This window comes from Talpa occidentalis, unplaced genomic scaffold (assembly GCF_014898055.3).
Source record: "Talpa occidentalis isolate TD23 unplaced genomic scaffold, MPIMG_talOcc4v2.1 talOcc4.9, whole genome shotgun sequence".
Lineage (NCBI taxonomy): Eukaryota > Metazoa > Chordata > Mammalia > Eulipotyphla > Talpidae > Talpa > Talpa occidentalis.
Window position 1 is genome coordinate 13,274,047 of NW_023605305.1, and position 21,880 is coordinate 13,295,926.

A 21,880-nucleotide genomic window follows, 5' to 3' on the forward strand; every position below is an offset into this window, starting at 1 on the left:
CCCCCCAGGTTATTTTGTTTTGTTGGGGGTGGTTTTTTGTTTTTTTTTTCCTCTTTTTGTTCCTCTACCACATGCTTGGCCCTTTATTTTCAGGGTCCTTTATTAAAGCTGGTTGAAAGCCATTCGCCTGCCCCAGTTCAGCTCTCCTGAGCCTGGGCATCCCCAGAGCCTGAGTGGTGCCTGCTGCTCATGGGCCCGAGAGTGAGTGCTGGGCTGCCTATGAAGGGAACTTATGCCTCCCAGCCCCTGCTCAGTGTTGCTTTGAATCCTATGCAGGTGCATCTCTCTCACTCACTAAATAGTATTTATTAAGGGAGGTTATCTGTAAAGGTCTAGTCTTTCCTCCAACCTTTTAGCCAGTTCCTTTTTTTTTTTTTTGAGGCTCACTAGAGGTCACAAAATTTGGGAGATCAGTCTGCACAGAACCCCAGCATTTTTACAATTTTCTGATTCAAAATTTTAGGTCTTTTACCTCCCCAACTTTTCCTTCTCATTAACCCGGGGGGAAAAGAGGCACATGGCAGGGCTTTTTGTAGCTCCTGGAACACAACTTTAGAGTTTTAAACGCCAGCACTTTAATCTCTTGTTCCCTATGAATTGCTGTAACAGGAGAATGGTTTTTAAAGTCACAATGCTATGTTGGAAACGGTTTTTGCTTTTGCCTTTTCTTTACAAGATCATGTGATTGGAAGAGCACAAGTTTGCTCTGTTTTATAGAGAACTGTGCAGGTGACGCTCTCTCTACCTTTTGGGTGATGAAGACAGAATGTGAAAGAAAGGGCCAACTTAGGGAAAGGGAGCAGTAGTATCAGGATGAGGGAGAACCCCAAGGGCATCCATCCAGTTGTGGGAGGAAGGCTCTCACTTTCCACTTGACACCAGTCGAGATCAGAATTAGGAGGACAGTGTTAGCGTCTGTCTTGGCTGTTGAACTCTGACCCAGTAGGATCCCACTGGTTGTCACCCAGGTGGAAGCAGATGCTCTAAATTTGAGGTGCCTGTCCTTAGCAAACCCAGGAGCAGACTGAGGGTGTGGTTACAGTGACAACCCGAGGGGCCAAGGCAGTCCATTCCCTCAACTTGCTCACAGCCGCAGGTGTGGAGCCCCCTGTTTTTAACCATCTTGCACACCTGGGGCCAACTTTGCAGAAGCCAGAGCAATGCAGGAAATCTGTGCAACAAAAGCAAAAACTGCACTGTTCTGCGCACACTGCAGTGCAGGGCGCCTGTTGCAACCGGATACATGGTATTGCTGTTTTAATTTGCTGTATTTCTATTTGGGTAAAGCATTGTTTCACTTGATCATTTGTATTGCCCTTCCACCTCTGTTACCTCGCCTGTTCCCAAATCTGATATAGGAAGCCTCTTACCTAAAACTCAGTGAACATCTGGGTCAGCTACCCGACACCTGATCCCTAGAATAGCTTCCTCAGGTGTCCTGCACCTTGACCTGTCTCTCAGCTGTGTTCTGATCTCTGGCCTTGAAACCAGTTCATATTTCAGATTCAGTTGTGTGTCACCTCATTTCCTTTACTAGGAATCTAGCAAACAGGGAATTAGGGACACATATTTTCTCATCCCATCACTACTCATTTTTGGCACAAAGCATTGCCTCTGGCTGCCTAGAGCCAGATTTTTCTGTCCTCTCCCTCCAAGCGTGTCTGCATCAGGAATGTGACTTGGTGAGAAGAGTAAGGAGGGCAAGGGAAAAAACAAACATCTTAGCGACCTCCTCACCAGGTTATTGAAATGGCTGCAGAGCAGACACGGGATGATGTGGTCTCATTTGTGAAAACTTGTGCAGTTTTTCCCTGTGCTACACTACATACAAATCACCTGTTTGAAATTAACCCTTTGTGACCCTTGGTGCAATGAGCAGCTTCTTTGGGGCTTTCTCTTTCTTTCTGGGAAGTGGGAGGGAAGAGAGCAAGGTCTCATCTTGCTCTTCATTTGTATTTTGGTCCCAAAATGTAAATACAATTTTCTATGTTACTTTTTTGTGGTAACTACCAAGATGAATATTTTAATTAGATAAGTTATATGAAAAGGAAATTCCATGTCTAAATAAAAAAAAACAAAAAGCCCATGTACTGTTGTCTTGCTTGTGTGAAACAGGAGCTGGGATGGACATGTCTGATTCCCACCCCGTGAGGCAGACCTTAACCCTTGGGTTGGGCCACAGAAGACGTCAGATTTCTATAGCACAGTAGGAATTGTGGGCAAGGGGAATTCTGGGGAAACTCAGGTAAAAATGGACACTTAGTGGGGGGACCCTGGGACTGCGCTATTAACCCCATTTTACAGGTAGAGGCAGAAACTTAGAAGGGTGAAATAAGGTAGTCAAAGCCACATAGTAATTGGCAAAGGAAAGGATTTAAGACCCTGATGCTCTCACTGCAAAGCATGTCCTTCTACCTTTCAGCCACCTCCAGGGGAGGGGAGGAGCGTGTGAAGGATCAGGGCAGGGAGGTCTCCCCAGTCTCACATCTTCCTAAATAGAACACCATGACCACTAGCACAGAGGGGTCAGCAAGGACCTAAGTAGCACCCTCCCGGGTGACCCTGGTTGAGCTGGTGCAGCTAAGGTCTTGGTTTCAGCCCCTGCATCCACAGGTCGAATCTTAAACCTACATCTCACAGCAACACGTTTTTATTATCCCTTCTTGCCTAAAGGGGCGTCCTTGGTGTGTGACCTGGACTTGCTTTTCCCAACTTTTTTTTTTCAAAGATTTATTTATGCATACAAGAGCTGGGGTACAGGTCAGAGATGCGGAGGGTGAGAGGATTCACCAGAGACAGAGTGGGGAACAGAACAGGCAGCCTGACTGAAATACGCTGCTAAGGGTAGCAGCGGGAGAGACAGGAAAGGTCTGTCTTGCCATGTGGGTTGCTCCCTAGCCGGCCAGGGATCGAACTTGTGCTGCAGTACCTGCGGATTGCTTCATAGAGCGGTGCTTAACCCCTTGCGTCACCAGGGAGGCCCCCGATTTTTTTTAATAGGATCTCATTCTCGCTGTTAGAAATGACTACACTCTGAAGTTAATGATGGAATGTGATATCCAATGGATGACTTTACCTGAAGTCTATGAGTTAGCCCTTGTCTCTTATTCATCGAACACCTGCCAGGACTTGTATTAGACCCTGGGATACCGAGTAATTAGACCCTGGGATACCGAGTAACACAAGCCGTTGCTCACAGGCAGGTAGGAGAGACCTTGCTGGTGATGATCAGTCTGTGCCCAGCATCACTGTCTCAGTTGTCACGGGGGACCTACCGGGTAGGGAGTCATGGCCCTATTTTGAAAAAGAATTGCAAGGCAGAAATGAGGAATTTTCCCGGGGCCAAGCCATTGCTGAGCAGTGGCACTGTGTGCCGGCCTGACTCCCAAGCACATGTTCTCAAGCACATGTCCCAGCCCCACCATCTGTAAAATGGGAACCACACCCCACAGGGATTCTTGTGAGGATTCAATGAGAGAATAAATCTTAATATCCTTTCATTCCCTGTAGAGCTGGAACAAACAGAAAAGTTTGTGTCCTCTTGAAGCCAGACAGTCTGTCCTGACAACTGGAATCTTAGCCCTGCTGGCTCCAGATGGGCTTAGCTCAACTTCTCTGTTTTGGGACTCTGAGCTTACTCTTTCAGGTCCTTATACTATAGCCTCTAACAATTAAATTAGGCAGATTCTACCTAATTTCTTATCTCAGGGATCACGAACTCACATATGGCGTTTGGGATAAAGCAGTGGAGAGTGGTGGGAACAAAAGGAGGAGAACTCCCCCTTATCCACAAGGGATACATCCCAGACACCATGCCTGAGACCTCCTCTAGGCCCAGCTTCTCTTATGTAACCACACCCTTTTTAGTGTAATTCATAGGTTAAACAGCAGAGATTAACAACAACATAGAACAACGTTCAGTAACAAGTTATGTGAATGTGGTCTCTCAAAATCTCTGCCTCAGATTTTCAGAAGTGAGTGTGACTGCCCATAAGGAAGCTGTGGAAAGCGACAGTGGGGATGCTGACAGCTCCCTCTGACAGTGTGCAGTTGGAAGCTGGGCCAGTGTTGCCAGACCATCTGCGTTTTTTTAAAAAAACATATCTAGACTTACCCACAAGATTTCTCAGTTTTTAAAACCCGGTGCCACAACTCTATGCAACCTATCAGAAAGCCTACATGACGTGGATAATTTTCCATAAAAATCCAGGTGACCTTATAATGAGGGCAAGTCTAAATGGGCTGATTACCATGAAAAGACAGAGAAAGCCACCGGAGAGTCTCCTTGGATAACAAGTTCCAGGCCCAAGATGGCACCGCAGGGGAATTCTTTAAACCTAAAGTTCAGATAATACCAATGCCACTTAAACTATTCCAAAGATGGGCCGGCCTGGTGGCGCAGTGGTTAAGACAGCGCTGTCAAGATATCACCAGTCACTGCAGCACGAGTTCGATTCCCGGGCCAGCCAGGGAGCTACCCACATGGCGCAGCAGACCTCCCCGCCCTCATCTGCTGCTCCCCTCAGCAGTGTATTTCAGTGGATCTGCCTATTCTGGTCACCACTCTCGTGAATCCTCTCAAACCCCTCCGCCTCCACCCCATACCTCTGGCTTACACCCCAGTGCTTGTATGCATAAATAAATAAATCTTAAAAAAAAAAAAAAAAAAACAAAACCAAAAAACTATTCCAAAGAGAAGAAAGGAAAGAAACTGCTAACCAAGCTATTGTAAGAGCCACATTAAAACTGGGTAAAGATTGTGCCAATAAGGGCCTCCCTGGTGGCGCAAGGGGTTAAGCATAGCACTGTGAAGCAATCAGCAGCCTCTGCAGCACGAGTTCGATCCCCGGCCAGCCAGGGAGCAACCCACATGGAGCCACAGACCTTTCCTGACTCTCCCGTTGCTCCCCTTAGCAGTGTATTTCAGTAGACCTGCCTGTTCTGTTTCCCATTCTGTCTCTGGTAAATCCTCTCACCCCCACATTTCTGGCCGGTACCCAAATACTTGTATGCATAAATAAAAAATCTAAAAAAAAAAAAAAAAAAAAAGACACAGACTGCTGAAAGCAGCGCCTGGCACACAGAAAGAGCTCCAGGCTCATCAGCCAGGGCATAAGCTAGGTGAAGTCATTGACATGGAATGGGCATTTTGTAAAAAATCTGTTATTATAAATTAAAGGTCTGAGGGGGCCTCCCTGGTGGTGCAGGGATTAAAGTCTCAGCACTTTCTATCATCAGCTACTGTGGCATGAGTTCGATCCTGGGCCAGGGAGCCAACCCACATGGCACAACAGACCTCTCCTGTCTCACCTGCTCCTCCCTTCAGCAGTGTATTTCAGTAGATCCACCTGTTCTGCTCCCCACTCTGTCTCTGGTGAACCTTCACCCCCACCCCACCTCTGGCCTACACCCCAGTTCTTCTATGCAGAAATAAATAAATCTTAAAAAAAATATGTTAAAGCTAGAGAGGGCAACCAGTGTGATTTGCAGGCCACACCTAATACTGGTGGCGCTGGAGCAGGAGTACAAATGGAGGCACATTTAACCAGCTATAAATGGAACTATGCACTGTCAGATAAAATACAGCCAAGTCTGTGGCCTTGACAAATAAACCTTCACAATGATCTGGAAGGGCATATTCACATTTCTGGATCTCTTGGAGATTTGCACTAGAAGGTGGTGGAAGAGAAAACAGAGGATCCTAGCCCTACCCACTCTCTTCGAGGCCCTGTTTCCCTGCAAGGAGCCGCCAGCAGATGCGGGCAGATGTCTTAACCTGTGTGCTCATGTTCTGTCCTGGAGTTGCTAAAGTGAACAAGGACCCATCAGGTATCCAGCACAATGAAAGACAAGAGAAGCACAACCAAGCACAACGTCATCATCACATTTCACAATACTGGGGGACCAAGAGGAGATTCTTGGAGGTGGGTTGTGTGGCACTGGGAGGTAGATTCTATTTTCATTCCCTCTCTGATTCTGGCTCTGCTTTCTTGCAGAAAGTTGTACAATATGATTGCACAAATAAGATGGAGATCTAGAGGAAGGTAAGATGGTCAAGAGCCCTCTAATCTGGTTGGACCTGTGGTTGCCCAGAAACCAAAATTCCCAGCCAGAGAAACCACCAACTGAGAATCTAGATATGGCATCTGAATAAGAGAGAGGAGAATTCGCAGTTCAAGGGCCTTAATTGGAAGGTGAGCACCAGGAAGTGGGTCTGGAAAAGACCAGTGGTGAGCGTGCAGATGGGAAAGGGGAAGAACCTACTGCATCTAGCACGATTACAATTCCAGAAGCAGGTGCTGGATGGCAGTAAGTAAAAAGAAGCTGAAGTGGTACATGCTGTTGTCATATTGATAATCTGACTCATTAACTTTTCCCAATAAAACTTGAGTTTAAGAATATTTTTTTAGGGCCTCCCTGGTGGCGCAGCAGGTTGAGCGCAGCACTGTGAAGTTGTCCGCAGCCTCGGCAGTGAGGGTTCGATCCCTGCCGGCCGTGGAGCTACCCACATGGCGCAGCAGACCTCTCCTGTCTCACCTGCTGCTCCCCTCAGCAGTGTGTTTTGGTCAGTCTGCCTGTTCTGTTCCCCACTCTGTCTCTGGTGAATCCTCCTACCCCCTGCACCTGTCACCAACACCTCAGCTCTTCTACCAAAAAAACAAAAGTTTTTAAATGCTAAAAAAAAAAAAATAGTATCAACCAGACCCATGAGTGAGGCTGTCCTAAATTACCCAGCCCAAGCCAGATTGGCCCAGAGAGAACTGCCCAAGCAAACGACAGAATCATGAGAAATAATGTTTGCTGCTTAGTTTTAAAGTTTTGGAGTGATTTATCAGACAGCATAAACTAATTGATGTAATAGTTACTTTTGTTTTAGGAAAAGCAGAGATAAGTTCAAAGCCTGGTTACTTCTTACCCTCATCTGACACTGGGCATGTTCATTCACCTTCCTCAGGCTTGGTTTTCCTCTTTTTCAAATGCAGGATAACATTCAGTAATGTGACAAATAATTAAGATAAATTACATAATGAGCTTAGAACATACCTGCCAGGCACCTAGTCCTCAATAAATCAGTAGAGGGTAATTATGATGAAAATGACAGGAAAGCCAACAGTGAGATTTCCTGGGTGAGGTCTGTGTTAATCCAAAGAAGGGCTACTGAGTGTGTTATTCAATTAAATATTACTAAAGGGCCTCCCTGGTAGCACAAGGGGTTAAGTCTCAGCACTTGAAGCTATCTGCAGCCACTGCAGCATGAATTTGATCCCCAGCCAGGGTGGTGGCCCACAAGGCACAGCAGACCTCTCCTGTGTCGCTCGCTGCTCCCCTCAGCAGTGTATTTCAGTAGATCTGCCTGTTCTGCTCCCCACTCTGTCTCTGGTGAATCCTCTCACCCCCCTGCACCTCTGCCCTACACCCCAGATCTTATATGCATAAGTAAATAAAAATAAATCTTAAAAAAATATATATTTCTGGGCCTCCCCGGAGGTGCAGCGGATTGAGCGCAGCGCTGTGAAGCTGTCCACAGCCTCTGCAGTGTGGGTTTGATCCCAGCCAGCCGGCGAGAATCCCACATGGCGCGCCAAACCTCTCCTGTCGCACCTGCTGCTCCCCTCAGCAGTGTTTTTCTGTCATCTGCCTGTTCTGCTCCCTGCTCTGTCTCTGATGAATCCTCTCACCCTCCCATGCCTCTGGCCTGTACCCCAGCTCTTGTATAAAAATAAATAAACCTTTAGGGGCCTCCCCGGTGACACAGTGGTTGAGCGCTGGGTTGCGAAGCTGCCCGCGGCCTCTGCGGCGCCGGTTCGATCCCCAACTGCTCCCCGGCCACCGGAGGAGGGTCCCACATGGCGTGCAGACCTCTCCTGCCGCCTGCTGCTCCCCTCAGCAGTGTACTTCAGTCCTTCTGCCTGCTCTGCTCCCCGCTCTGGCTCTGGTGAATTCTCTCACCCTCCCGAGCTTCTGACTGTACCCAGTGCCCAGTGCTTGCATAAACAAACAAATAAACAAAAAACAAACAAATAAAAATACATGCCTCTTTTGAAAAAAATAAAAATAAAAAAATAACCTTTAAAAAAATTAAAAATAAAAAATATATATTTCTGAAGGAAACTTGAACAGTAGGATATACTATATATTTTAACCAGTACCCCCCCACTCCAATCTTATCTGGACACTCCAGAGTCAGAGGTGAATAGCAGGGCTTATCTATAACCATCCCCACCCTGTTTCCCCTCCCCTCGCCATTCCCCACGAAGGAGTCAGAACACATTCCCTGAAAGAAAGTGTGCAAAGTTAGGTGACAGGTCACTATTGTGTTCACCTGTGCCCTCATAATTGCAAGAAACAGCTCAGTCTCAGGGTGCAACAACAACAGGGTATATTTACAAAGGGGAAATTGGGATAAGGAAGATGTCCGAAGGCCACAAATGGTCGGCTGTCCTACCTCAAGAGTGTCTACAGTGTCCAACTGTCCAAACCAAAAGCTGCTCATGCAAGATAGCTGTGCTGTCCAGAGAGCACAATATATGCTTAGAGTTATGACATGGTTTTAGTTTTGTAAGAGTAGTCCTCCTGGCTCCTGATTCTCTGAAGGGCCAATGTGCCCAGCTGAACATCAGCAGCCTGCATGGCAACAGGGTTTAGCTTTTAAGAGAAAAAGGAAAAAACCCATGGCTCTGGTCCTAGATGAGGGCATGTTAGATACACTTCCTGCTCTGAAATAGCATATGGGGAGGGGACGTAAAGGTCATCTTATCTAACTTTGCACTTTACTAGGGTTAAACAGGCTCAGAGAGATTAATTCACTTGCCTAAGGTCACAGAGATACATATATGTGTGCTTCTGATGAGAGCTGTAGCTGGTGGCAAACTAGTAAGTGATTGACCAGGACCCAACTAACCTGCAGCAGCTGGGGTGGTCACAGGTGGTACTGTTGAGGCCGCACTAGGCAGCAGCATCCTTCCTGAAGCCAGGGTCTGGTCTCCTCTTGAAGTTTCTTCCAAGTTGAATTAAACCTTCTTGAATCTAGCCATCCTCCCAAGCCAACTGAAGCCTTCTAAGCAGCTTCTCTCAAACTGACTGAGGCCTCTCCAAAACCAGTCAAACCTCTCCTCTCAAGCTGGCTCTAAGCCTCTCACTTATTTCCCTCTATCAAGCTTAGCATCTCCCAAAACCTTTTTCCTTCAAGCTGAGCCTCTGGCCTCCCTGAAGCTTGGGTTAATATCTCCCTCAAAGTACCCGTCTTTCGTCTCCCCTGGTGGTGCAGCGGTTGAGTGCTGGGCTGCGAGGCTGCCCGCAGCCTCTGCAGCACCGGTTTGTTCCCCGGCCACCGGCGAGGGTCACACACACACACAAAAGTACCCGTCTTTCTAAACTGATTGGCCCAGTTTCCAAACCAGCTGTTCCCAAGATTTAATTGGTGCTCCTGCAAGCTTGAAACTGGTGCCAGAAGAGCTTGAACCTCTCACCCTTTTTAAAAATCAGCTTGGTGTTCAAAATCAAAACCCTGGTAGTGTATCCAAACTGCCCTCACTGTCTGGCACCAGAGCTGGGCAGATAAACTGCTGTATCTTAAAGAATGGGGCTGACCCTCCTGTCTCCAAAACTGCCCTGTTTTCCCCGCCTTTCTCTTAAAAGCCAAACCTGGTTGCTGCACAGGCTGATGATGTTCAGCTGGGTGCCTTGGCGCCCTCAGAAAACCAGGAGCCACGAGGGCTCCTCTTACAAAACTAAAATCATTCCAACTCTAAACAGTGGCTTTTAATCCTTTTGACTTCAACCCACAATATGAAAAACATTCTGAGACACAGGGCAAGCTAGGGTTATTAGGCAGTTTCAGGGACAGTGCAGGAGGGGACCTCTGAAGAATTTAGGGAGGCTTCAGAGATAAGGACAACCAAAGAAATATAACCAATTCCATTAGGAAAACAAACACCCCAGGACCACGAACAATATTAATACTGTTAACGATGGTCCTGGTTTTCTTCAGGTGAGAAAGGGAGATGGAGACTAGAGAAATGGAGAGTGGTTTAATTTATGGACAACTTAGAAGGGCAGCTGCTTAACTTCAATGTAGAGACGCTCACCCGGAGGACTAGGCCATAAAGATAGAGTGACAAGCATGACAAATGGGGAAAGGGAAAGCTGTTAGATAAGGAATGTGAAATTTCCCCACTTAGTAAGTGTGAGACCCTCTGGGAGTTAACCAATCAGGGAGAGAAAGAGTAAAATTTAAACATAATGAGGGAGAGAAAGTATATATTGCCATCGTAATATCCCGAACCGGCTCATCTTGGCCCCTCCCAGGTACTTTATACCTGGGAGTCTTTCTTCTTTGTCTCTTTTTCCTAAATAAACTCTTCTTTCAAAGACAAGATTTGTCTCTCTCTGCTTACTTACTTCAAAAGGTCGGTGAATTCCTTTCTACGGTTTCGTGAGACAAGAACTCGTGGTAAAGCGGCGGCAGTTGTTACACACGCCGGCATCAATTCTACATTTCACCTGAGTGCACACACTGGAAGCTAAAACAAAAGCTCCATAAATCGAGACTTAAATGTATAATACATTGTTAATTTTAAATCGTATTCTATTTTTTGAAAGCTAGTCACACCCCGCTAATGAATTTTAAGACCTATGAATGAGTCACAACCAGTTATTTGAAAATACTTCTCTGAAACATCACATGGGGAAGGGATGTAAAGGTCATCTTGTCCAATCTTTGCACTTTACTGGGACCAAACAGGCTCAGAGAGGTTAACTCACTTGCCCACACAGCTAAAGTGGCAGTGCTTGGATGTGAGACAACAGCTGACGAGGCTATTGAATTCTGAGCAAGTGTCAGTCATCGTGCTAAAATCTAAGTGCTTGGGCCTCCCCAGTGGCGCAGCGGTTGAGCGCTGGGCGGCAAAGCTGCCCGCAGCCTCTGCTGCGCTGGTTCGATCCCCGGCCACCAGGGGAGGGTCCCACATGGCTCGCAGACCCCTCCTGCCACCCGCTGCTCCCCTCAGCAGTGTACTTCATCGGTCTGCCTGCTCTGCTCCCCGCTCTGGCTCTGGTGAATTCTCTCACCCTCCCGCGCTTCTGACTGTACCCAGTGCTTGTATAAACAAATGAATCTTAAAAAATAAAAGACTAAAAAAATAAAATAAATAAAATCTAAGTGCTTTATTTCATGTAATACTCACTGTGTTCCTGTGAAACAGACATTATTCCCAATGTAAGACGAGGAAAGGGCGTCTCGGGGTGGGGACAATGACCTCCTCAGTGTCACACCGTCAGCGGCAGGCCCAGGACTTGGCCCCAGCGGGAGCCCCGGGTCCAGAGCGCGGGCTTGGGAGCTCCGGGCTAGCGCGCCCACGTGAGGCGACGCTAACGCTGTGGCACTTCAGGGACTGACCGTCCTCACGCTTTAATCCACCAGCTCCCCAGGAAACAGCGGCGTAAATGAAAAGTGCAGAGACTTCAGCCTGGGGGCGGGGAGGTTCGAATCCCTGCCCCACCATTTCCTCGGAACCCCCGCTCAGTCTCTCAGCCCGCCCGTTCCCACGCTGAGCAGCAGGGAGAGCAACAGCGCCACCTCCAGGCCCGAGCGCGTCAGTAAGCATCGCCGGCGCCGGAAGCGCCGCCCGAGCCCCGCCCCCTCCCTGGGGCGCATGCGCCGCGCGGCGCGCCTTTTACGACGCGCGGTCGCGGCGCGCTGGGCGGCCGGAGCGGAGAGATCCCGGCGCAGGTGGCGGCGTCGCCATGTCGCACGGCCACAGCCATGGCGGGGGGGGCTGCCGCTGTGCCGCCGAACGGGAGGAGCCTCCGGAGCAGCGCGGCCTGGCCTACGGCTTGTACCTGCGCATCGACCTGGAGCGGCTGCAGTGCCTCAACGAGAGCCGCGAGGGCAGCGGCCGGGGCGTGTTCAAGCCGTGGGAAGAGCGGACCGACCGCTCCAAGGTGGGCCTTTCGGGGCCTGGGGCGGGCGGGAGAGGCGGGGACCCGCGCGGGGGTCTCACGCCACCCGCAGCTCAGTCAACCCTACTCCTGATGTTAAAAATAGCATCCTGGTTGACAACGGCTTTCCCGTGCCTCTTCTGCCAGCCCCTGTGGGAGGCCAACAGGGCCTCATTTTGCCGAAAGAGGCACTGATGTTCAAAGAGGGAAGAGGGTCTTTGACTACGCCATCAACACAGCGGGGGTGTGTGTGACGGGCAGAGGGTAATGAGGAGGATGACCGTGAGGGCGTTTTCCCTAGCCTTTGACCACTGCACCCAATGGCTACCTGATATGTCACCTGGCGAAGACCATAGACCAGCCCAGAGCATTTACCATGATGGGCTATTTGAAAGCAGTGGACGCCCTAGGCACAGAGCTTTGCATGCGATTTCAAGAGGCTAGTCGCCCTCCTTAATTCCATTAAGAACTCTCTGATTGGAGTGTCTGTGGCCATTAACTGATTAACCCCAATATGTCCAGGAAAACTGAGGGAGTTTGATTTTATTTGCTTTGTACTTCATTTATAGAATAGGATGGAAGATGCCTGAAATTGTAGGTTCTCCAGCAAATATTTGTTGTTTTTTCCTTCCACCTCTCCCCTCCAGTTTGTTGAAAGTGATGCAGATGAAGAGCTTCTATTTAATATTCCGTAAGTATCTCCTTAGTGCTCACCTCAGGCTAATAGGCAGTCTCCAGTTGGCTTAGCCGAATCCATTCATTCATTGGCTGTGTCAAAAGCACACATCTGTGTCTTGCAATGGGGCAGATTATGGTGGGGAGTTTGAGGAGGAAAGCATCATAGCTTTCTTGATGCAAATAGAAAAAAGATGTATTTATTGAAAGATAACTGCAAAGTAGAGGTAAATGTCTTAGAACTAGAATCCCAGAAGTAGACAGGGCCTTAGAAATTATTTAGGAAAGTCTTAGAAATTATTTAGGCAAGACACAGGAGTAAACTGAAATCCAGAAATGGAAAGGGTCTTGCCCAGGGTCACACAGCTAAACAGAAAATCAAACCCAGGTTGACAACCTTCTCTTTTGCATTCTGGCAGATTTACAGGCAATGTCAAGCTCAAAGGCATCATTATAATGGGAGAGGATGATGACTCACACCCCTCTGAGATGAGACTGTAAGTGGGAAGGGCTTAGGCCCTCAAGCTCCTAGAATTCTCTTTCTCTTTTCTTGGTTAGCACTGTATTCCAGAATAACATTTTAACTGGGTTAAATATCTACCTCCCCTTCCCAATATCTTGGTCTGGTTCTTATTTTGCATCAGAATGCATTTATCTCCCTGAATTTTTATTTATTTATTTTTTAAATTATTTGTTTATTTATTTGTACAAGCACTGGGTATAGTCAGAAGCTCGGAGGGTGAGAGAATTCACCAGAGCCAGAGCAGAGAGCAGAGCAGGCAGACTGACGAAATACACTGCTGAGGGGGGGAAGCGGGCGCAGCAGGAGAGGTCTGCGCGCCATGTGGCACCCTCACTGGTGGCCGGGGATTGAACCGGCACTGCAGAGGCTGAGGGCAGCTTCGCAGCCCAGCACTAACTGCTGTGCCACCGGGGAGGCCCTCTTCCTGAATTTTTAGATTAAGCATCTTTAAGGCCAACATCTTTTCTCTTTTTAGTGTATCTACCATGGCAGCGTTCATTCAGAGAGCATCCTGTAACTGTAAATTGTTGATGACTTTGCAGTTTTCTTATCAACCACTTGCAGGACTCATCTTTATGCATTCTACTCTTGGGGCTCCTTAAAGTTTCCTCTTGCTTTTTCATAGTTACAATCTTTGTGTTTACATCATTGACATGGAATTACTCCATCTGAATTTGTGCGTAGTTATCAGAGTTCTGTTTGCCATTGCATATGGGCTCTGTTGTCACCAGAAGTGGTAGGGTACTACCTTTTTTGACAACTTGGCTTATTCCAGCATGACTTTCCTAAATGAAGCAGAAAACCACTTTCTGGGTGTTAGAGAAACAAATATCAAAAGAGCTTTACGTAAAAAAAAATTGTATGAAAAATGGATCAATTTATTTTTTTTATATATTTTTTAATCTTTTTTTTAATAGAGGCATGTTTTATTTATTTATTTGTTTGTTTTGTTTATACATGCACTGGGTACAGTCAGAAGCGCGGGAGGGTGAGAGAATTCTCCAGAGCCAGAGCGGGGAGCAGAGCAGGCAGAAGGACCGAAGCACACTGCTGAGGGGAGCAGCGGGCGGCAGGAGAGGTCTGTGCGCCATGTGGGACCCTCCTCCGGTGGCCAGGGAGCAGCCGGGGATCGAACTGGCGCCGCAGAGGCTGCGGGCAGCTTCGCAACCCAGCGCTCAACCGCTGCGCCACCGGGGAGGCCCCCCCAAAAAATGGATCAATTTAAATGAGAGATTTAAGAAACTGAAACCTTTGAATGTTAAAAATGAATTTGCAAGCAAATCCACATGTTGAATCATTTTAAGGAACAAAGTACATTTGAGTTGATGCTTTTGGAGACTCATTTGCTTAGGAAACTAGACATCTGTGTTGCATTGTGGTTAGGAGTAGGCTCTGGAATAAATGCTTGTGTTCAAATTCTGGCGGTATCACTTGCTAGTTTTAGGATTTTGAGGCTTTACTTATCTCTGTGTTTCATCTTTTTCATATGTAAAATGGGAAGAGTAATGGCACAAATCTCATAAGATTGTAGAGAGAATAAAATAATGTCATATAAAGAGCTTATAATAAGTCTGTAACATGGGCCTCCCTGGTGGTGCAAGGGGTTAAGTCTCAGCACTATGATGCTATCTGCAGCCACTACAGCACGAGTTTGATCCCCAGTCAGGGAGGTGACCCACTTGGCACAGCAGACCTCTCCTGTCTCACCTGCTGCTCCCCTCAGCAGTGTATTTCAGTCAGTCCACCTATTCTATTCCCTACTTTGTTTCTGGAGAGTCCTCTCATCCTACTGCACCTTTGGCCTACACCCCAGCTCTTGTATGCATAAATTTAAAAAAATCTTTAAAAAAAAAGTCTGGGGTCTCTCCTGGTGGTGCAGGCGGTTGAGCGCAGCGCTGTGAAGCTTCCTCAGCTTCTGCAGTGCCTGTTCAATCCCCGCCAGCCAGCGAGGGTCCCACATGGCGTGGCAGACCTCTCCTGTCTCGCCTGCTGCTCCCCTCAGCAGTGTATTTCATCATTGTGCCTGTTCTGTTCCCTGCTCTGTTGCTGGTGGATTCTCTCACCCTCCCACGAATCTGGCCTGTACCCCGGTTCTTGTATAAATAAATAAATCTTTTAAAAATAAATAAAAATTTTAAAAAGTCTGGAACATAGTAAGTGCCCACTTTGGGTAGGGCAGGTGCTGCAATACTCACATAGCCTTTGTGAGTATTGGCTTTTTTCATATAGAGCATGGCCTCAAATGTTTCATCATAACATCGATGAGAAAAAGAATTCCACTGATTTTGAACAAAATGACATTATTCTGAGGCCTGGTTTTGTTGTATGTGGTTTCACTTAAAGACTTGGTTTCCAGTAGCCTATCATTGAGGACTTTATTGAATCGAAGATGTCAATGAATGTGAAAAACATCATCATTTCATATACTATCAGTAAAGAAATATTCCCTACTCAACTATGACTTGCCCTTGACACTTCCAGAAAAGTTAAATGGTGACTTAAAATCCATAAAATTTGGAGTGTTTGATGATATTAAACATTTATTGTTAATGGCGTCATAGGTATTTTTTAAGTTCTTTTTAGAGCTACATACTGAAGCATTTATGAGAAAATTGTATGTTTGGTATTACCTTAAAATATCAAGCAGAGGGAGAGTGGGAGGGGAGAAAACAGGGTGAGAGGAGAGCACAGTGGACTGTGTTGGGGGACATGCTTTGTTGGTGGGAATACTATGGTGACCACACCTAAGGAGACAAGTCCTGTATTGTAATAAAAACAAACAAGGATGTAAAATAATGATACATCAGAAATGAAAAATAAATACAAAGCAGAATGGGGCAGGAACACAAAGGACTATGGGGTGGATTTTGGGGGCTTTGGTGGTGGTTGTGGTTCAGTAACACCTGAAGGGGAGATCCTGTACCTCTAAAACACAAATTATGATGTAAACCAATGTTAACTCGAAGCAAAATAAAATGTCAAGTAGAAACAGAATGGGGGTGGTAAATCGGCACATTGTCCTTGTCTATTGAAGCTGAGGGATAACTAAGGAGATGCTTTATATCTTCTCTACTTTTGTGTATGTTTGAAACTTCTCATAATACAACATTTTAAATGTATGTGTCTCTTAGAATTGATTCAGTTTAATCTCCACATCAACTAAATGGGATGTATACTATCATGGCCCCCATTTTACAGATGAGGAAAACAGAAAGGTTAAATCACTTGCCCAAAATTATACAGCTGGTAAGTGAAGCTGGTAGAGCCAGGCTTTAAACCTACAAAGTCTGACTCCAGAGACACTGCTTTTAACTACAGTGTTACACTGCCTCTCATAATGCCGCTCATAAATGTTTACTACTGTTATTCTTCTTCTGTGCATCATTCTTAGAAATACTTTGAAGCAAAGTATTTGCTTTCTTAAATTACATGCATTTTGCTGCAGTTAATATCTAGGCCCCTACTGTGTGGGTGCGTCAGTAAAACACCATAGAGATGTGGGGGTGTGTGGCTCGGTCCTTTAGAATTTGTGAGTTACAGAGGAGACAGCATAGGGATTCTCAGCCATTTCTTTGAAAGATTTTTCTCCTTCATTAGCAGTTTTACATGACTTTCCAAAACTTGTTTGGAGTTTGCAGCCTCTTGTGCTCTTTTCACAGTGAAAATTGCCAAGCTGAATTTTTTTGAGAATTGTAACATACTCAGAATACAGGGTAATTTTGCTTGCAAAAAATGCTTGAATGTCAGGTTACCTGATCTTATCTTTTAACTGTGTTTAATATGTTTCTGCCAAAGTATTTTTTCCCCATGAGTAAGCTGTTCTATTTAATGTCCTTAGCTTGGTCTGAATGTGCTGAGTTGCTTCTTTTCGTCAAGCATTTGCTGCATGTGACCTAGTTTGAGCAATCTCTTTGTGTATTGCTTCTCATGTGATCTTAGCCCACTCAGAGATTTGATTAAAGATATCTGTGTATAAATGCCATTTCTAAAATATGATCTCTTTTCGATAGGCAGTTGAGGCGTTGGTGGGAAGTTTTGAAATACTGAAAAATGTGGTAATGTACCTTTTTTTCCTTTCTCAGGTACAAGAACATTCCACAGATGTCCTTTGATGACACAGACAGGGAGCCAGATCAGACCTTTAGTCTGAACCGGGACCTTACGGGAGAACTAGAGTATGCCACAAAGTAAGCCCTGGGCCTGTCTTGCCATCTGTGTCTTTGCAGGAATCGAGGATTCCCTCATTTGCAGCAAGCATATATGCATTAATGCTCACCAGGCATGCAATATATTTTTGGCTGACTGCTATTCTCAGCATCAGAAACGAGTTAAAACAGCAGGGGAGGCTTGATCCTTGGCTTGGTCAACCTTTGGCAAAGATTCAGTGCGAGCCACAGACTTGTTAGCCTCTGTGCATTTGGCGATCTGCATGAGCTTCTAGAGTGGACTTAGGAAAGGTGTTTTCAGCATTCTTCTTTGCATAGTGGACTGAGTGCAGACCAAGTTACAGGTGACCACCTTCTTTCTTTACTAGTTCCTTCTTACCTAAGAATGAGGTGGACTTGCTTTAGAATTCCTGCTTGGTTACAGCATTTTGCATTCCTTCTCCTTGAGGGCAGAGGCAGTGTTGATTCAATTTTCTGTTCCTGTTCTCTGGGCAGAATCTGGCTGATGCTTAGTAAATATTCACTGAACTCCTTGTCCAGAGGAGAGGAATGAAACATAAAAACCCAAGGGTGTTTTCTAACGTTTACCTGGATTTTTCCATGAATTGGAACTGGAATTGTTTTTGACATGATGGTGAGATTCTCACTGATCTCTAACCCGTATCTTCTCTCCCCATTCCTTTTGTCCTTTAGAATTTCTCGTTTTTCAAATGTCTATCATCTCTCAATTCATATTTCAAAAAACTTTGGAGCAGATACCACAAAGGTGTTTTATATTGGCCTGAGAGGAGAATGGACTGAGGTAAGATGGAGTTAGAGAAATTACTGCTCTTCTGACACGTGTCTGTGTGTATATATCTCTACACGCTGTGTTGTGGGAGCTTTAAGAAAAGGAACAAGAGCAAATAGGGCATCCATTAATAGCTCTGTTTTATAATTTTTCTTGGTTTCATCATTGTAAACCATCCATCTCATTTGACAGTCAAGAGTAATTTTAAAGGAGTAGAAATAATACAATTGATACAATTCATTTTTTTTTCCCACTTTTTTTTTTTATATTCTTTCCTTCTGGGCCTCCCCGGTGTTGCAGCGGGTTGAGTGCAGCGCTATGGAGCTGTTCGCAGTCTCTGCAGAGCAGGTTTGATTCCCAGCCAGTCAGGGAGAAACCCACATGGCACAGCAGACCTCTCCTGTCTCACCCGCTGCTCCCCTCAGCAGTGTTTTTGGTCCATCTGCCTGTTCTGCTCCTCGCTCTGTCTCTGGTGAACTCTCTTACCCTCCTGTACTTCTGGCCTATACCCCAGCTCTTGTATAAATAAATAAATCTTTCAAAAAAAAATTCTTCCTTCAGTCAACATTTTTGATAACCTTTTTTGTTCCGGACACCAGAGATAAGATGATGAACAAGATAGACAAGGTTCCGTTGTCATGGTGCTACCATTGTATTAGGAGAATGAACCTTTTAAGTTATGGGGCAAATCATTGGTAATGATAAAGTACCAGAGCAGGAAGAGATTAGATGATGACTTCTGGATATGGACCATACCAATGTGTGCTGTCTGGGAAACGGCCAGCTGACCCAGCCTCTCAATTTTCTTGCAGCTCCGCCGGCATGAGGTGACAATCTGCAATTACGAAGCATCAGCCAACCCAGCAGACCACAAGGTCCATCAGGTTACCCCACAGACACACTTCATTTCCTAAGAGCTGGCCCAGGCTCTTATAAAGGGGCCGTGTCAATGAAGACGTATGATACCCTGTTGAGGAGGACAAAGTTCACCTCCAGAGAGAGATGGCTACCACAGCCTCTGCCAAGCTTTGTCTTTGGGGCCTCCTGCTGAAACCTGGCCTATGGAAAAGTCCGCACCACCAGGGAGGGTTGTGTGGGTACTAAGGGACAATCGCGGTTCTCTAGCGCACTGCAGAAATTGGGTCTTGGGTCCACACCTGGCTGTTATGGATGATGCCTGTCTTTGCAGTCAGTGTGGCCTTGGGATTCCAAATGTCTTGTTGCTTTACGGCAGGATTTTAATGTGACTTGTTTTTTAAAAATGGACTCTATGCCTGGGCTGCAGTAAGTTTTTCTGAAGACTCAGCATTGTGTTTGTATTAGCCATCAGGAGGGTCTCCAACTGAAAATACTTGTCCCTGCTTGCTCCTTCTCCCTGTTACATTCAGCGTTATTGTCAAGTTGCCCAGCTTGGAGTTATCTGTCATGTCCAAGTATCCCATGGTAATAGGTAGAAGAGCAGGAATCCCCGATGACATTTAATAGCTTGGGGAGCAGGCCTTTTCCTACCATCTGGATAAGCAGTCTGGGGACACCATTTCTCTGTGTGTGTGGGTATCCTTGTCACCACCCGATCGGGATTCAGCAAGATTCCCCTTGGGACATCTGTAATGTTTATTAGTTTCCAACTAGTGTTGTAAGCTCAGTGCCAGAATTGGAGATCTCAGCTCTTCTGTTCATGGCTTTTTATTCACTGTGACTAATAAGCTTCCAAATAAATCCTTGCCAGACTTCATGTTTGTATATTATTTTGTGTTCTTGGTTTACAGTGAAACTTACTGAGAACTGTGTGGAACTCTGAATTTGTTATTTTAGACAACTGCGGGTATATCAAGATGAGGTCAGTTTCTCCAGGAAAGGTCAAGCTCAATTCTGTATAGTAGGCTAAAAATACTCCTACACCCACCCACATTTTGCAGAGGAAGGTGAAAAGAAGTAACTTATGGATGGCATTTACAAACAAACTCCCTGAGGAAAGTGAGCAGACAGACGTGAGCAGCACATTCTGTCTGAGGTGGACCCAAAACTTGGGATATTAATTTTTTTTTTAAGATTTATGCATACAAGAGCTGGGGTACAGGCCAGAGGTTTGGTGGGGTGAGAGGATTCACCAGAGACAGACTGGGGAACAGAACAGGCAGATTGACGGAAGTACACTCCTGAGGGGAGCAGTGGGCGAGTCAGGAGAGGTCTGCTGTGCCATGTGGGTCGCTCCCTGGCCAACTAGGGGATCGAACTCGTGCTGCAGAGGCTGCAGATAGCTTTATAGGTTGTATCTTAACCCCTTGTGCCACCAGGGAGGCCTGGGACATTACTTTTTAAAAGTTAGTACAAGAACTGGAGAGCATTTGAGATGGGCAGTCTTTCCCTTGCAGAAAATAGGAACATGTGATAATGGGAATTAGTGTTGAATCTGATCTTTTTCTTAATTGCACTAAAAACACACTCCAGTTCTACAGTTGCTTCCTTTCCCTTCCCAGCCTGCCTTCATCCAGAGGGGGTCCTGAGGCAGGCTCTTGGGCAGTCACAGCAAGTATATATTCCTCAGCAGATGCTCCTTGACCTGGGAGCTTCAGAATGGGGAGGGCACCCACCTCGTTCCTCCATGAATCCTCTGAGGAATTCGCCCACACTGCTGTTAGGATTTTCCCACTTTTCTCCAGTCTATCCTAGGAAGCCTGTCAACACCAAAGCTTTTGCTGAACATATTTTCTAAATTGCAGCCTGAAATCAACCGGAGTGCAAACAATTCCTGCTGTACTAAGGACCCTACTCACTTCTCAGCCACAGCCTCTTTATTTTAGATCACTTTGGAGATAAAAATAAAAGGGCTGGGCCTCCCCTGGTGGAGCAGCAGTTGAGCTCTGGGCTGCGAAGCTGCCCGCAGGCTCTGCAGCACCAGTTCAATCCCCGGCCACTGGCGAGGCCACTGGCGAGGGTCCCACATGGCACGACAGACCTCTCCTGCTGTGCCCGCTGCTCCCCTCAGCAGTGTATTTCATCATTCTGCCTGTTCTGTTCCCCGCTCTGGCTCTGGTGAATTCTCTCACCCTCCCGTGCTTCTGACTGTACCCAGTGCTTGTATAAATAAATAAATCTTTAAAAAAAAAAAAAAAAAAAGGGGCTGTGTTTTCACTTGGAGCAGGGAGAAAAAGTTAGGAATCTCAGAACAGATTAGCCCTTTGCCAGTTACACAAATTGTTAGGGAGAAATGATGTCCCGAGCTAATCCCATACAGGCTTTGTGGACTCCACCCCCACTCCAGACTAAAGCCATCAAGACATTGGGAAAGACAAATCTCATCACCACCAAAGGGAGGGTGGCTGGGACCTGAGGGTGGAGTTAAGCAGCCAGGTTGGGTATAAAAACCAAACACATGGGCCTTGGGCTGGCTCGCTGTCGCTCGCCTCCTGGCTACACAGCTCCTGGCTTGCAGCCAGCTCTCAGAGCGCCATTTTGGGATTCCTGATCGGCGGATCAGGTAGGACTCATTTAAAACTTTGTCTCCCATTTTTCTCCCTGAGCTGTACATTTCCTCATTTCCCCTTCCCTTGTACATAAACCTTTTATTAACCTTTTGCGTGTGCCTGCAGTAGAGCATTGATAAGTCCTTTTAAGCGCGCGGGTGAGGATCCACAGGCACCCCGTTTTGTATCGGGGTTGCTCTACAACAGTTTGGTGTCCAACATGGGGCTCGAACCATGACCCTGAGATAAGCCCTAGACCTCTGAGTTTGAAGCTTCACTTTGAAGAATTTGCTCAGAACCTGTTGTAGAGCAACCCCTT

At 46.4% G+C, this 21,880-nt stretch overlaps 1 protein-coding gene across 1 annotated transcript; it reads left to right on the forward strand.

Moving 5' to 3' along the window:
• Positions 1 to 11,699: 11,699 nt before the first annotated feature.
• PITHD1 (PITH domain containing 1) lies at positions 11,700 to 19,846 on the forward strand. Its single transcript, XM_037498801.1, has 6 exons — positions 11,700 to 11,943; positions 12,588 to 12,631; positions 13,035 to 13,112; positions 17,221 to 17,325; positions 17,998 to 18,106; positions 18,907 to 19,846. The coding sequence occupies exons 1-6, from the start codon at positions 11,746 to 11,748 to the stop codon at positions 19,006 to 19,008; spliced, it is 636 nt and encodes a 211-aa protein (XP_037354698.1). The 5' UTR covers positions 11,700 to 11,745; the 3' UTR covers positions 19,009 to 19,846.
• The last annotated feature ends 2,034 nt before the right edge of the window (positions 19,847 to 21,880 follow it).